The sequence below is a fragment of the Asparagus officinalis genome, chromosome 3 (genome assembly GCF_001876935.1).
Source record: "Asparagus officinalis chromosome 3, Aspof.V1, whole genome shotgun sequence".
Classification (NCBI taxonomy): Eukaryota; Viridiplantae; Streptophyta; class Magnoliopsida; order Asparagales; family Asparagaceae; genus Asparagus; species Asparagus officinalis.
The window spans coordinates 53,896,440-53,913,881 of NC_033796.1; the positions used below are offsets into that span (position 1 = coordinate 53,896,440).

The 17,442-nt window shown below is 36.0% G+C and overlaps 2 protein-coding genes across 6 annotated transcripts; both read left to right on the top strand.

Moving 5' to 3' along the window:
- LOC109834152 lies at positions 1,727-9,574 on the top strand. 5 transcript variants are annotated; one of them, XM_020402085.1, is made up of 5 exons: positions 1,727-2,084; positions 2,172-2,194; positions 2,760-3,006; positions 3,110-3,238; positions 9,199-9,336. In XM_020402085.1, the coding sequence occupies exons 1-5, from the start codon at positions 2,019-2,021 to the stop codon at positions 9,214-9,216; spliced, it is 483 nt and encodes a 160-aa protein (XP_020257674.1). In that variant the 5' UTR covers positions 1,727-2,018; the 3' UTR covers positions 9,217-9,336. The 5 variants fall into 5 exon arrangements, with proteins under 5 accessions (XP_020257674.1, XP_020257675.1, XP_020257671.1 ...); XM_020402086.1 differs by lacking the exon at positions 9,199-9,336 and adding an exon at positions 8,580-8,880; XM_020402082.1 differs by having other exon boundaries at positions 1,898-2,084; positions 9,185-9,574.
- On the top strand, positions 11,710-13,691 carry LOC109835133 (homeobox-leucine zipper protein HOX27-like). Its single transcript, XM_020403123.1, has 4 exons — positions 11,710-11,719; positions 12,672-12,967; positions 13,067-13,146; positions 13,478-13,691. The coding sequence occupies exons 1-4, from the start codon at positions 11,710-11,712 to the stop codon at positions 13,488-13,490; spliced, it is 399 nt and encodes a 132-aa protein (XP_020258712.1). The 3' UTR covers positions 13,491-13,691.

Genomic DNA, 17,442 nt, shown 5'->3' on the forward strand with positions numbered 1-17,442 from the left:
CAAAATAACTTATCTCAAAATAAAATTCCTTTAATCATAACAATTATTCAAAATACTTTTTACTCAAAATAACTTATTTTCAAAATACCCCTTTAAATAATTTAAAAAATATCATAAATTTTATTTAAAATAAATATTAAAATTTATGGCTAAAATAATAATAACAATAACAATGATGAATAATTAACTATTTATTTAAAAATTTTATCAAAACAATTAAATTTATAATTAGCAAACCTTATTAAAATAACATAATATCGTATTTTTAAATCGTAAAAAATTCTAGAGAAATTGGAAAAAATACAAATACTCTTTTAGAAAAATTATATTTAATATTTAAATACCAGAAAATTATTTAAACCCGTATTGAAAATTTACGGTCATTACAACTAAGTATGTCGAGTGGTTCCGCCTTTCGTGTCGACTGGCATGTATCGACTCATCCTATCGCCTATCGTCTCATCCTGTCGCATGTCATCTCGTCCTGTCGCCTTGAGTCGTCTGTTCATCTCGATTGGGTTGCTTCGCCTCGAGTCATCAGCTTGACTCTCCTGGTTTGTTGTTGTCTCGTCTGGTTTGAGTCTCGTCTCGCCTCGTTCATCTGTTTAGTCAGCTCGTCATGCTTTTCAGTCGCCTCATCTCGTAGATCTCCTGTATCAACAATTTGTAATATTTTGTTTGTTTTAAGCTTAAATTGTAGCATTACCAAATGTTAAAATTTTGTAATATGATGAATATGCTATCTTGGTGAGGTTACCTACGATAAAAAGACAAAATTAAGATTTGTCAAAATCCTCGCCAATTGAGAGAATTTGGCAAAATCTAAAAATTGAGCACTTTTTGCACTTTTGGGATTCAATATTCTAAAAATTTTCTTAAAGCAAACAACATATATGGAGTCCCAAATACAAAAACTCACTTTTTGATACTAAAACTTGTATTCCATACCAAATGCCAAAATTTTTGGTGAAACAAACACCCCCTAAGACAATAACCATGATACCAATGTAGAAGCACCACTGCAAAAGCTCCTTATAGTAACAGTTAATTCATTAAACCGTTACTATTAAACCTTATTGAAACGGTTATTATCAAATCTGATTTTTTTTCTTTCTATTTGAAACAGTTATCAATTATATATCAATTAAATTAAAAGAACAATAAATATTTTTATTAAAATTAAGGTGGGAAACTAAATTTTGGGGGGCAAATAAAAATCAGGAAACTAAATAGGAAGCGGTGATTTCTCTCTCTCTCTCTTTGTAACCTCCGCTCCCAAAAAATAAACCCCTTCTATCTCACCTCCCTCTCCGACCTCTCATCGTCACCTCCGCAAGTCGATCTCACGTCATCACCTCTACAGATGCTCTCCCTGTAATTAAACCCCTCTGATCTCACGTCGTCATCTCTGCAGATTTCTCTCTCTTGTAACCTCCGCTCTCCCTCTAATTAAACCCCTCCGATCTCACCTCATCGCCTCCGCGCGATCGGCCCCAAAAAACTTCGGCCGCTCTCAAAAACTAGATTGACCCCTGATCCTCTGCTTGGCCTAACAAAGCTCCGCTCTAAAAGTGTTAATTGATCTCTGATCACGCCTCAAGACCACTGCTTTCCAGATCTTTGGGCGTCTATCCAATCGAGTCGTGCAATATCGTGGTTGCGTGTCTTCCCCTTTCCGATTTCTGGCAATTGCATGCGCTGATCACCTCACTCCACAAAGGTATTATGCACTTTCTTATTATTGTGATTAAGTTATTTATTCAATTTGTAAAAAATCCCCAATCTGATTTCTTATTAATGTGACCGTGGAGGTTTTTTTTGCTTTGAATAAAGTTCAGCGGATATATGCAATTAAGTATGATGTTTATATTGATCGTATTTTAGTAGATTATATTGATCTTATTTTAATAGATTATATTGATCTTATTTGTCGTCTTTACTTTTTTAGTTTTCCATCATATTAATGTTTCGCCCTTTGTTTCTTTTTATTCTGATATTTTCAATTGTCCTCAATTTGAATGATTAACTATTCATTGAATGATCACAGCTTAGCTTTAATTTATAGACACTGGACAATTTCAAAGGTAATCTAGCTTTATGGTGTTTGTTTATTTCACTCGGTTTAACATTTATGGAGTAAGTTTTCACTATTTTAATTTATTTTGAAGCAGGCTACGAGACTTGAAGCAATCAGGTAAACTTCATTTAATCTAACATTGGTTTCTGTATGTTACTTTTGATATTTCAACATAACTTGTAACAGGCTCGATGTAATCATACTAGAGGTATTGTTTTATGTGAATAATTTTCCTATCAACCTCCCACGCCCACCATTTTCTTGGTATATATCAGCATGAAAATAAAGTATCTGCCTTATAGAAGTAGTTATCACTTATAAAGAAAGAAGAAACATAAGAGTCTGGTTAAAAATTCTAACTTTGACAATGGCTAAAAGACATGTTTATGGCTCCAATTGATGTGCTAGCATGACCATTTTTGACACGCTTCTCTGAAAGGTTCTAGCCTTCTTGGTTGATCCCTTTCATTGTTATCGTGGATAAAAGTCTAGCTAGAGCCATTAATAACTCATATAAGGGCTTTGACGTCAATTTATGTGTCGTATGTAGAAGTAAGTTGATGTTGCCCTTTGCTTCAGTTTCCACATAGTACCGGAATTTTTTATGTACTACTCACCTAAACTATTCCTTTTAATAGAATTACTTATTTAGTTATTTTCTTTGTTATCCGTTTAACTGTAGATTTCTACACAGCAAAAAAGAGAAACATTTTCTATACGACATTGTTGCCAATGGTCGCACTGGGTTAGATAAATTTGACATTGTTGATGGATCAAGGAGAAATATGAAAGCCTGTACAAGGGCATTGGCAAAAAAGATGATATATCTGTCTTTTGTGCTCTATATGAAAGCGATGATGATGGATCCCGGAGTGTGTTCGCAAGATAAGCGTCATACAAAAGTGAAGATCGGCGGGCATGTTTGTGTTGTATTTTCCCAAGACTACACAAGATTTCGCAGTTGTCTACTAAAAGTTTGTGACCTTTTACTTCAAGCATTAATAAGTATTTTATTTCTTTTCTAATTTTCAGGAGGATATAAGAAGTGGAAAAGGTAGTGCACTTCAACTGAATGATCTGCTGCGTGGGCTTAGTCCATCTGACTATGTTCTTCATGCAATTTCCAATGTTCAGACAAATGATCTGGAGCGGACCCTACTGGTATGTAACTAAGTAGATCTTTTTACTGAATGTCATGGTTTGATTTTATCAATTAGTAAGCATAATGTTATCTCACTACTATAGAGGAAATACATCAGCATGATTGTCTATTGTTTTATGATGAATATTTTATTCTAGTATTTTACACTCCACATCTAATTTGCGAGCTTGTCTCTTGCTAGAATTGTGAACAAAATTACCAGGAGATTTTCTGTAGATCACGTTTACGTATATATGTGAAAACTAAAAAGTTTGCTTTTTAGCTATCATTTATTTTTGTACTTCCCTTTATTTTCTGTGTACGTGTGTCTGTTTGTATCTGTGTAGCTGAATCTGTTATATTTATAAGTTAACATTGTCTCATACATGCTTGTTTGAATGTATGTTTCTCCCCTCTTTGTGTATAGACCTGTGTGTCGGTGTGTGTTAGTGAATTGGTGTTAATGAATTGGGTGATAAGTGATAGATATCAAGGTATCTTTTTGCACACATATACAGTATGATGTACTCAGACGTGCACCTCTTACATTTTTTTCCTTAAATCAGAAATTCAAATAAAATGTATATTTCACTGTGATTAATCTATTCTGTATTGTGCTTTTGTAATTACTAGAGCTGTTGCTGTATATTTCCCTTTATTAAGACTTGCTCTGAAGGAGTGAATGGAGGACTGAAACTGTTGTAAAGGCATCAGGCCTCTCTTTATTTTGACAGTGAGTTAAAGACCTTAAATTTGTCAAAACATTTAGTCCCATTGCTTCCCTAGTTTCTCTGTATTTCATGAGGTGATATTTACTTGTTTTGATGTTCTGCTTCAAGCCTCTAGTAATGACAATTGGTAGTAGATGTGCAGTGAATTAAAGTGACAACTACAACAGACATGTCTTTTAGCGACCAACTTTTTTGCGAGAAATTATTTTTCCTCAACAATTATCACTTTCGACGAGGAAAATATTATTTCCTCGGTAAATATCAGTAGGTCTTCTATGAGGAATATATGTTACTTACAGTAGACCACCTTCTACGATGAAAGTTTTAGTTCCTCACTAAAGATGATCATGATTTGGTCTCCTAACTAGTTATTTTATTGGCGAGGAAATATTAGATTTTGGTGATAAACTTTTTTTATCACGAAATGCACATTTAACGAGGAAATAATCATTTCATCGTTGTTCTTTTGGTAGAAAATGGAGGAAAACCCGCCAAATGTAATAGCGATAAAGTAGATTTCCTCGCTAAAGATACATGATTTGCGAGGAACCGTTTCCTCGTGAAAAGAATCAATTAGCGAGGAAATAATAGTTTCCTCATTATTAGTTTGGCGGGAAAAAAATCAGCCAATTTTAAGCTGACAAATTTAAGGCTTCATCGCTAAAAGTTTTTGTTTTTACGAGGAACCGTTTCCTCATTAAAAAAAACTTATTAGTGAGGAAATTATAATTTCCTCACTATTAATTTGGCGGAAAAATTTGCAACACCCGCCAAATTCATTAACGACAAATTAAAGGTTTCCTCGCTAAAATTTTTGTTTTACGAGGAAATAATAGTTTTCTTATTATTAGTTTGGCAGAAAAATGTGCAAAACTCGCCAATTTCAATAGCAACAAATTTAAAGCTTCCTCACTAAAAGTTTTTGTTTTACGAGGAACCGTTTTATCGTAAAAAAGAACCTATTAGCGAGGAAATTATAGTTTCCTCATTATTAATTTGGCTGAAAAATGTGCAACACCCGCCAAATTCATTGACGACAAATTGAAGGTTTCCTCACTAAATTTTTTTTGTTTTACTAGGAACCCTTTCCTCGATAAAAGAATCAATTAGTGAGGAAATAAAAGTTTCCTCGTTATTAGTTTGGCGGGAAATTATTTTAGCCTACACGCAAAACAGAGGAAATTTCCCCCCATTTATTTTCGCGAAAATTGAACAAACAAAACAAAAACCCCAAATCCGCCACGTTCTCTCTCTCACACACACACATCAAAAAAACCCTAGACCCCCGTCGTTGCACCTTCCCCCTGCCACCAGCCCTAAACTTGCCGCCCCTGGAGGTCGCACTGCCCTCTCTTTCTCTCACACATCAAAAACACCCCGTCGAACACTAGTAGAAAAATTAACAAACTAGACGGAACAAACTAGACATAATTTTTTTTCCGTCTAGTTTGAGGTAAACTAGACGGAAAACATTCCGTCTAGTTTGTTCCGTCTAGTTTGAATCAGTCTAGACAAAAATTTTCGTCTAGATTGACAAACTAGATGGTTTTTTATTTTATTTTTAAAATGATACTCAACTTAAGACGGAATTTCCATCTAGGTTGTATCAACCTGGACGGAAATTCCGGCTAGGTTGCCTAACAAAATTTACGGAGCCTTTTTTTTGGGAAAATGTTTTAAGGCCCCAAAATAAAAAATTTGTTGTGACTAGCCCCCTATATTATTTTTTGGGTGACAAAGCCACTAATACATAAAGTACTTGTGTTTCAGCCCCTATTTACCTTTCCAACACACCACAGTGAGAAAATTTTTTACAAATTCCAAAATGACCCTTAACTGATTACCCAACAACTGCCAGTCCTCCCCCCTCTCTCTCTTTACTCTCTTCTCAGGCTCAAACCTCAGCAAAATTGGGTGGAGGCGGCGACGAGAAGAAGCCGTCACCGTCGGTGAACGTGTGAGGAGGAAGCTCCTCTTCTTGCCACTGTCGGTGAACATCTTGCGAGCAGAGTCGGTCCTGGGTTTTCTAAGGCCAAGGGCAAATTTTATTAAGTGTGCCTCTTTATACAAATTAAACAAACAAATAAATAAATTATCAATTAATTAATTTTATTAAAATTATAAGATTTTACAAAAGACAAGGGAAAACACTTTAGGACCTCATTAAAACCTTGGTTGGGGAAAACCCAATGGGACAAAACCTCAAACGAAGGAAAAAGAGTACCCCGAATTATAAACATTGCATTAAAAAACGAAAACTACATATTTGAGTCTACATGCTTCCTCCCAAATCTCCATAAGCATTTCTTGATTTGATCAAACTTCTTTTCATCCTCCACAATTAATCGAAGCAAAGAATCATCACATGTACCTACAAATAGGTTCATCACTATTTTCATTTTCATCTAGATCACCAATTTCTTCATTCACATCATTCTCATTTTCTACTAATTCTTCCAATTGAATTGGGCGTTCATATTCATTTGGTAAATCATCTTCATCTAAATTTTCAAGTGAAGCATTGGTTTGTTTAACAAAATATTTATTCAAAGATCCTCTTAAACTTTGAGCAATTTCATCATTTTTTTTCTTTTTGTCTCTTGAGATTTTCCGGAAAGTTGTTTCTTAGGAAACATTTTTTAATTTTTATAATAAACACTTAACAAAGAACAAAGAACAATAAAACCTGGATTTTGAGCATATGTTCTTCCACTTGAAACTTCCAATCCAATTATAAAGATCAAGATTCAAGAATCCCAGCCAATGTTTCTGTTGAATCAAATAATACATAAGAAAAAGTTAAAAAGATATGTATTACAATTTACAAATTTATACATCTTATCTTAAAAAAAGTACCTTCAAAGAAATCGCTTCCTAAAGCTCGATAACCTCAGAAAATGGCGGTCTCCTTCTCCTCCCCCCTATTCACGGTTCACCTCCCCTCTCCTCAGACACAAACCCAAACCGTTCGTCCTCCAACTTGTTGAAACCGTTCGTCCTCGCCCCTCGCTCCTCTTTCTCCGACCCATTCGTCCTCCAAGGCTCCAACTTGCAAAAACCCTAGAAAACCCAGGACCATCTCTGGCCGAAACCCTAGAAGACACCCTCCCCCAAACGGCCAAACCCTACCCTACCTTAACTCTAGTCTCTCAGAGAACACTCATCTGAAATTCTGAATCCCTTCTTTGAGTTCTCTCCAAACCCTGGCCCGATCCCAGGCTCAAGCAGTCAAGCTCGAGGCCTTTCGATTCACCGACGCCTCCTACCTCAAACAATCCCAAATCACCACCTTTCAGTCAGAGCCGGAATTCTCTCAAGATATTTAATAAAAAATAATAGTTAGTGACAGACAGCTTGCTATGAGTTGTAATCGGGTGCATTTGTGGGGCCTGTGAATACGAATGGATGGTCCTGGTGTCTGGATGGAAATTTTAGTGCCCCCTCAGCTATGGGCCCCGGGCTGTAGCCCTGGTGGCCCTAGGTCAGGGCCGGCCCTGCTTGCGAGAAGAGGTGGGCATGGATGTAAGGGCGTAGGCCTTAATCAGGACAGAGCCGGCCCTGGGCATAGGCAGGAGAGGCCTCCGCCTGGGGCCCCCAAAAAACAGGGGCCCCCAATGCTCCCTCAAACTGTCAAACATGAAAAAACTCAGCCATGACCGCTGAAAATTCCACCATCAACAAGAAATCAAGCTTCTCTTCAGGTTTCAAAGACCCCCTTTTTCTTTTCATCAATCATTCAGTCATGCACCCTAACTGTTTTCCAAATTGCTCAGGTAAAGGAGCAAGGTTGTCCCTCATCCTTGCTCTTGTAATTGGGCTTGGGAGTTGGCCATTCTATGTCGCAATCCAACCTGAAAAGCCCAAACTTTGCGGGTCGGATGGCAGCCCACCCGTTACGGCTTTGAGGATCCGATTAAGGGATGGCCGGTTCTTGGCCTACTCATAAAGTGGGGTGGATAAGGAGTTGGCGAAGTACAAGATTGTGTTTTGTCATGCGTTTGTGAGTTCTAGGCTCCATGGGCTTCAACCGTCGCATGTGAGTTTCTGTATCTTTTTGTAGTATATTTATGCAATCCTTTTTTTTTGTTTATATGAATTGAGTTCATCAGTAATTTGGGTGATGTTTATTCATGAGAGGGAAGTGATTTTAGGTGTAGTTGTGATAGGTAGGTGAGATTTTAAGGGCGTTATATTGGAGGTGCAAGTGGTTTTGAAGAAGTAGACATTGATTGGGACACGAACAATTGTGCCCAATACATTATGATATTGGCTTTTTGGTATGTTCCCCTTACATTTTAATAATTTAAAATTAGTCTTTCAGATAATTGAAATTCCTAGAAGCCCCCCAAGTTCTTATATCCTGCTGCCTCCACTCTTGATTAGAGGTGTTACTTAGAAACACCTTGTAAGAATTGGGGACATAGCATTCAACTTCTATTGGTTCATTGATCTTGTTTTGGGAATGAGAGTGTTAGGGTGTGATTTTCCACAGTGGGTATGACTTCGAGTATTTGCTCAAGATTCTGACTTGCCAGAGTCTGCCGGATTCGCAAACTGGGTTCTTTATGCTAATCAAGGTTTATTTCCCGACGATTTATGATATAAAGCATTTGATGACGTTCTGTAACAGTTTGCATGGAGGACTTAATAAGCTTGCCGAGTTGCTTGATGTGGAGAGGGTGGGGATTTGCCACCAAGCCAGGAGTGATAGCTTGCTGACTTCTTGCACATTTAGGAAGCTGAAGGAGAGTTTCTTTAATAGAAACACTGAGAAATATGTCGGTATTTTGTATAGCCTTGGTGTTGAAAAATTGACAGAACACCCATTAGTATGAGTTCTTGGAAAAAAACCTTATATTAATAAGAAGCTAATGAAAAAAAAAGTTTGTTGTTTGAGTATATATCTTTATGTTTGGTTTATTTGTATTTTAGTTGTTTGGCATTGGTAGTGTCGGTAAATTTTACCTTGGATCAATGGCTATGACTTTTTCTTTGATGGGTTTATTTCTGGTGATGCAGTATCTAACTATTCTGTTAGCCCATACCAATGAGATTTTTACCTCTAACTATTCTGGTGATGCAGTATCTAACTTTTTCTTTGAGATTTTTTACCTTTAACTAATAAAAATCCTCATGTAAGTAATCTTAAATTTATTATTATTTTTGCTCAAGTAGCTGTGATTTATGATTCATGGTTTAAATTGATTTTGATTTTGTTTTTGTGAATAATTTCAGAATGATGGTTGTAGATTTTGGGAGTGGTTTGACAACCCCGTGTATAGTGTGGAAACTCAATTATTTCCACTTATGAGAGAAGAACAAGAATTTAAGTTGAAGAAACAAGAACATGAAGCTTGTTATTGCTTGGATGAGGTTGTGAAAATGAGGAGAAGAAATGAATTTTATGGGTGAGCTTACAGAAGAAAAGATGAAGTAGATGTTAAATTTTATAATGAGACTGATTGTACTCTTTATTCTTCTGTAGTTTCTCAAGAATTGCTTGTAACGTGTCATGTTTCATTGTTCAGTTGGTTATACTATGTGTACTCTTTATACTTATGTAGTTTCTTCAGAAATGCTTGTAACGTATCATGTTTCATTATTCAGTTGATTATGCTATGTGCTCTTGTGGTTTGGTTGTACTTAGATCAAAAATTAATGAAATATATTTTGTCTATTTAGTGATCAATTTTGGTTATTGCGATTATCTGTGAAATGTATTTTGGCTGTCATGTGAATATGTACAAGTTCATTCAAATAGAACTTGATGTGCATAATAAACTGAAGATTATATATAAATTATGTGTATCAAAACATAAATGTTATGATACATAATATGTACATAATCCTATGGTTATTGTGTACATAATATATACAGATTATATAATATTCAAGTTAGGATACACTATTAAATCCCATAACATGTTAACTCTCCTCATAACATGTTAACTTTTCAGTTGAACATGTTAATTTTCTTCGTAACATGTTACATTTCACCATAATATGTTAACTTTCTTCATAACATGTTAACTTTTAGCTGAACATGTTAACTTTCATCATAATATGTTAACATTTACTATTACATGTTAACTTTCACCATAATAAATAAACTTTCTTTGTAACATGTTAACTCTCAGCTGAACATATTAACTTTCATCATATTATGATGAAAGTTAACATATTCAACTGATAGTTAGCGTGGAGAGCTGAAATATAACATGTTCATAATAAAGTTAACATATGCAGATGAAAGTTAACACATACAGTTGACAGTTAACATGTTCACTTTAAAGTCTATAGAATTTGAAAGTCAACGTGTACAGTTGAAATAAAACATGTTCATCTGAGTAAGCACATCGTGAAAAAAATAAAGGGCTTTAAGCCACATTTTTAGTACAGGCAATAACTTTTAAATTAAGTATCTCTAATCATTACACATCACTCCTGCTTTAGTATCAATTTATGAAGAGGAAAAGCAAGGAAAAAAACCATTTAAGTTCTTAAAAATATGGATTAATCATAGCAATTTCCTTCTCTTGTCTCTCCATTTGAGATTTGTTTCAGACCTTCAAGAAAAGTCCTCAAAGATGTTATAGATGAATGAATTAACATGTATATCTGACAAGTTAACATATACATCTGACAAGTTAACATATTATGATAAACGTTAACATGTTCAGTTAAAAATTAACATGTTCTGAAGAAAGTTGACATATTATGGTGAAAGTTAACATATAATAGTGAATGTTAACATATTATAATGAAAGTTAACATATAATAGTAAATGTTAACATATTATGACGAAAGTTAACATAAAACAGCAAAAGTTAACATTCAGTATGAAAAGTTAACATACTAGAAGGAAAGTTAACACGTTCAGTTAAAAGTCAACATATAACTATTATTTGGTACACAATCTGTATATATTATGTACATAATCTGTATATATTATGTACATAATCTGTATATATTATGTACATAATCTGTATATATTATGTACATAATCTGTATATATTATGTACACAATAACCTCAAGGTTATGTACATATTATGTACCATTATTTAAATGAACTTGTACATATTCACATGACAGTCACAATACATTTTACATACAATCAACATAAGTTATACCAAAATTGATCACCAAATAGACAATACATTTCATTAAAATTTGATCTAAATACAACCAAACTATAAGAACACATAGTATAATCAACTGAACAATGAAACATAACACGTTACAAGCAATTCTGGAGAAACTACACAAGAATAAAGAGTACGAACAGTTCTATTATAAAAATTAACATCTTCTTCTTTCTGAATCAGACTACGCCAATTTCTCAAGTAAGACTGATGCGTTAGCCAATTCCTTAACCGACAAAGCCTCCTCATTATTCACCATAATAAGAGAGCACCAAACCCACACAAATCGTATCAATTCCAATTTCAGCATCGCCTATTCTCCCAATCACCCTCCCCATCTCCTTAAACGATCCTAATCGTCCATGTCATTGAATCACTACTCTATACTCAAACCCCGATGGCTTAAACCACAAGTGACCCATTTCATCAAGCACCTTCTTTACATCCTCAACCATACCCACCAAGCTCAATCCTCTGATCATACACTCAAACACACTTTTCCCAACAAAACTCATATTTTAATCCAACCACAATATTCCAAAATAAATTTTTTCAATCCTCTACCTGACGCAACAACAACGAGGTCACAAGTAGAGGGCTACCCTGAGTAGGAGACGATGGTGAAGCGTTGGCCGGCGATTGAGAGGTGGGTGGCGAAGGAGCGGGTGACATAGGAGAGGGGCTGATCAAAATAGAGGACGGCAGTGGAGGACCACCACTAGGAGAGGGAGGGGGAGGGGTGAGATTGAGAGGAGGAGGGAGAAGGGGAGGAGATTGAAAGGAGGGGGAGGGGGAGGAAATTGAGAGGAGATTGAGAGGAGGGGAGGAAATTGAGAGGAGATTGAGAGGAGGGGAGGAAATTGAGAGGAGATTGAGAGGAGGAGGGGGAGGGGGAGGAGATTGAGAGGAGGAGGAGAGGAGATTGAGAGGAGGAGGGGGAGGAGATTGAGATTGAGAGGAGGAGGAGGGGGAGGAGAAAACCACAGAGAAGAAGAAGAAGATAAGGAAGGGGTATTTTCAGAATGTTTTTGGATGTATTCATTGGAGAGTGTTAAAAGGGGGCTGGACATGTTTTTTAGGATTTTAAGGGTTAAAGAGTAAAGGAAAAAGTTGGTGGGCTGAGCCACATCTACATCTGTATCTTTTTTTAGGGCCTTGAAACATTTTTTTTCCTTTTTTTTTCCATTTCCCCGCTATTTTTTCATTTCCCTCCTCTTTTTGTTCCGCTCTGGCCCTCTCCATCCAAAAACCCCCAAATCTCTCTCTCTCTCTCTCTCTCTCTCTCTCTCTCTCTCTCTCTCTCTCTTCTCTCATCTCAAAACCTTCGGATCTCGCTCAACCCAGACGGATCCCTCTCCCGCCACGCCGAGATCCCCCTCACCCCCCCTCCACCTCCACTGTCGGCGCCGCCCTCTCCAGTTGAGCTTTATGGATTCCAAAACCCTAATTTGAAGAGATAGTCCTTACCTCTAACGAAAATTTGTTTTTCTTTTCTTTTTTCGTTAGATTTAAGCCGGTGGAAGATCTGAAGACGGCGCTTAAGGGATCGCCGACGAGCATCAAGGACGAGAGGTGTAAGGTTTGGGGTTCTTTTTGATCTGGTTTCAGAAATTAGGAAAAGAAGAGGACGGGACCGCGAGGACGGTGTCCGTATGCCCCAACAGCATAGTCTCCTCCTTCAACGTCGAGTTCTCCGCCGTCGCCGTCGCCGCTGCCGAAGCCGCCGCGTTCGCCGACGATGGGGAAGCGGAAAGGGCATCTTCGAGGGCCAGCGATGAGGACGAGAATGGGAACTCGAGGAAGAAGCCGAGGTTGTCAAAGGAGCAGTCTGCGTTCTTGGAGGAGAGCTTTAAAGAGCATAATACTCTCAACCCGGTAAGCTTACCGTCGTTTAGAAAAGAAACTTTTGTTTTTATCATTTTTTTTATTTGTAGAATTTGAGTTGTTAATAGGATTGGGTATTTTGTGTTGCAGAAGCAGAAGGTTGCTCTTGCTAAGCAGCTTAATCTGAGGCCAAGGCAAGTGGAAGTTTGGTTTCAAAATAGAAGAGCAAGGTATAAATTACTTTTTATTTAGTTTTTTTTCTCTTTTGAGTGCATTTTAATATTTTATGATGATTATTAGTGTTAAGTCACAGAAGTTTCTTTGCTTGCCTGTCTTTTTTCCTCTCACCACGCAAGCTAGTCTGTTTGATTTTTTCCTATTAATATTTGTTTTTTAAGTATTTAAATAATGATGTTTTGAAAGTGTAAAGAAATCTAGATAGATTTGGTTCCAATAGGTTAATCACAGCGGTATGCATTATAACCTATTTTATTGTTCTATCTCAGTAAAAGCATAAGCTTTTGACTCCTTTAGATAGATGGCTTCTTTTCTTTCTTGCAGCTACTTCTTATGAAGAGAGGAGGACGGGTCATATATGGAGGCGCGCTTGGTACAAACTCACAAATTATGATGAACTACTTTCAGGTTGTGTTCCTTTATGCATTTTATGTACCACTGATCTGACTATGACTTTTAGGTTAGTAGAAAGAGTATCCATGCAATGCTGCCCGTGCTATTTTTTCCTTCATCAAATAATACAGCTCAATACGAAATGTTAGGATGCAAACATTTCTATAAACTGAATGCTGTTGACTTCCCATTGTGTTTCATTTTGTAAACCAACTGCACAGAACTTAGGACCGTTTGACTTTAGAGCTCATTCAAATCAATCCATATGTCCTTGAATCATCTGTTTGTTGTGTGTGCTTTTTTTTGGGGAGGGGGGATGAATGATCTCTGTTTAAATAATAAATATTTATTAAACTATTATAAATAGAAATAATCCATTTTTTATTTTATGCCGTCTAGCTCATGGCTATTGAAAATACATTCATTTTACAACCTTTTGATGTACATGTAACAACCCATAACAATACATAACTTTTCTAATATTGCGGACTGAGTTATTTATTCAATTTCAGGCTATGAGAAAATCCTTCTGTCACTTAGTTTTATTTGATGAGAAAATTAATATGCAATTATATTTCTAATCCAGGGGATGCATGGGATCCCTCCCATTACTGATGGATATAATCCAGCAACTTGGATGCTGGAAATCAACACACCAGCTTGTGAAAAGAGGCTTGATACGGACTTTGCTACCGTGTACAAAAACTCAGATCAATTCGGATGATTCTAATATTTGGTTTGATTACTTGAGATCAATTCGTAATAATTCTCATTCATGAACTTAAAGAAAGCTTGTAGCTGTAATTCACAGATTGTTACTCTTTGTCAGGGAAGTTGAAGCTCTTATTCATCAACTAAGTAGACCTGTTAATGGTACACAGCCACTGAGATTCTCTTCTAAGTTTTCACAAGATACTCTATCTCAATTTAGAATATGTTATTGGAAGCAAAATCTTGTATACCGGAGAAGTCCAAAGTACAATGTTGTCCGATTGTTCTTTACTACTATCTCTGCTTTAATACTTGGCTCAGTGTTCTGGAATGTTGGTTCGAGAAGGTAATTTGTAATTTTTTTTTCTCATGCATCTAAGGTCAAACCCAAATTACCTACATCCATAATTCTCTAGCCTTGTTGAAATAATGCTGAATTCTTTCTGATTGTCTTATTTATCTTTGTGAAGTTTTTTTTGTTATGGTTAGGGATATGTACTCATTAATAAAAGTACATGTTGCAGTTTTTAATCAAATAAACCTTTTATTCGACTGGCATCCCTTCTAATATTTGAAGCACAGATCATAATGTCTTTGCCTCCAGAGAGAAGGCTCTAATTCCAACTGTTATGCAATCTCTTGACACACTTTTAGTCATTTTTTATATGCACCACATGGATTCTTTTACGACCATTTCATAGGAAGTATTTGGTTATGTCAAAGTCAAATCAGGCTAGATTATAAGGGTTGTGGTTTTGGCCCTAAACCACCACCATTAATGTTCTCTCGTTCTTCGATGAGTGAAATGTCTGAAAAGAATAAAGAGTTGCAAGAACAGCTTCAAAAGACCCAACAACTTGTAGGAACTCAACAACAAAGGGTACATTTGAAGAAGTTTAAATTAGTATTTTGAATCTCCGGAGCCTCAACAAACTCTTTCTCATCGCACTCATCATCTTCGAATTATCTCAGCAAGGAGAGTTACCCTTGGTTTCTTCATCCATACAATTCTTCACTAAGCTTCACTTTGATTCATCGGAGGACAATTTGTCAATCGATGAGTGTTATAAGATCTTTCTTATTTTCTATAGTTAAGCTATGTTTGTTGGTTTGTTTCAAACATGTTTTTTATGGGGTACTCAAGTCGGTGTGAATTGAGGGTTTACGACGTACTCAAGCCAATGTTAATTGAGGGTTGATACTAGCTAAGGGTAGGTGTTACTCATTATGAAGAGTTAGGTTAGATGATTGGTTTCGATTAGATTTTGGAGTGCAGTCTTTATAAACCTATTAAATCTGGTCGTGATTCAGGTAAATTATTAGCATAGTAAAGAAGCCCGTTCATGAGAAGGAAGGGGGAAATATAATTGTTATCCGAACCACTATAAGATTTTGCATGTCTTTGGTTAGTTATTTTTTATTTTTATTTTATCTATTTCTCTGCTTATTCTATCTTTTAGCGAAAAATGGTAGCAACTCTATTTACCCCTCCCCCCTCTCCGGCTTGCATCTCAGATCCAACAAAGTCGTCTCACAAAGAGATGCTTTTGATGTCATTAAAAGAGGATCAAAAGATATACATCAAAAAAATCTCAAGATCTTTATATTGAAGGTTTAGCATCAAAATAAACCATGCACAATTATGTTGTCGGTCTAGCCCAAATTGCGACCCATATGAGGTTGGTAGACCTTGGTTAATTCAATCCTAATAGTAAAAGGATTCGCGGGACCTATTCGCAATTGAATAGGATTGGAAGTCCTTGAGATAAAATTCCATTATTAAAGGAATGTGGCTGCACGTGATTTTTGATATACCATATATTAATTGGGACCAAAAAATAGAGAATCAAGAATTGATTCTCAAGCACGGATTTCCAGGCAACGAGAGAGAGGGAGAGAGAAATAGAGGAGAGAACAAGTTGATTTTTAAATTATTCGGTTGTCCAATTGTAGTGATTTAAAAATAATTTTTTTTAGAATGACGACGCCGTCAAGGGTACGATGTTGCTTTGTCCGCAAGTGTTGGAGATTTGAGTTGAGACGAGTTTTGGAATTTTGGTATTCTAGAGGTAACATTGTATTTCTCTTGTGATTTAATATTTAGGGTTGGGTGTAGCTTTGAGGATTTAAACTCTTAATTCATAGTGGAATATTTCTCTCTAGATTACCCGTAGACATAGCATGATTTACCGAACCACGTTAAATATTAGTGTTTGCTTGCATATGGTATTTTCGTTAGTATCATTATTTATTTCTTGTGATTAATTTTGTAGACAATCTTCATAATATTCCTAACAAGTGGTGCTAGAGCTCTAGCTTGAAGCATGTCTTGGATGGAAAAGCTGAAATTTTTTGGCACAATGATAAAATTGAATGGTTCTAATTGGCAAGTATGGACGTCCAAGATGGAGAATATTCTTTATTGTATGGATTTACAAGATCCTATTGAGGGAAAAAGTCAAGCCAGAAAAGATGTCTGACAAAAAGTGGGAGAAACAATACAAGAAAGTGATCGGTTAATTCAAATGTGGATTGATGTTAGTGTATTTTATCATATATCAAGCGAGATTAATGATAAGTCTCTATAGAAGAAGCTTGAGGATCTCTAGGAGCGAAAGACCACAGGAAACAAGGCGTTCATTATGAGGCAGTTGATGAACTTGAAGTTTAAGGAAGGAAGCAACATAATATAGCACTTGAATGAATTCAAGAGTTTGGTTGATTAGTTAGCTACCATGAATATAATTCTTGATGATGAGCTGCAGACTTTATTGCTACTGGGTTCTTTGCTAGACAGTTAGAAGATATTGGTGGTAATAGTTAGCGACGTAGCTCTATATGGTGTATTATCGATAATTATGATTACTAGTAGTTTATTTAATGAGGAGACTCAAAGGAAGTCTACCACCACAGATAACACACATGCATTTGTCATGAGAATAGGTGCAGACACAAGTACAAGGACCAGTTTCAGAGATCGGGCAAACCAACATCTAAAATTAGAGGTTGCTTTTATTGTGAGAAGCTAGGTCATATTAAAAAGAATTATTAGGTATAGAAGAAAGAGCAAGTTGAGATCAAAGATGAGAAGAAAGATTAGAAGAAGAAAATAGACAGTTATACTACAACTACCTTGTCTAAGACCGATTTTATTCTCACTTTCAGAGAAGAAGACTGCTTGCATG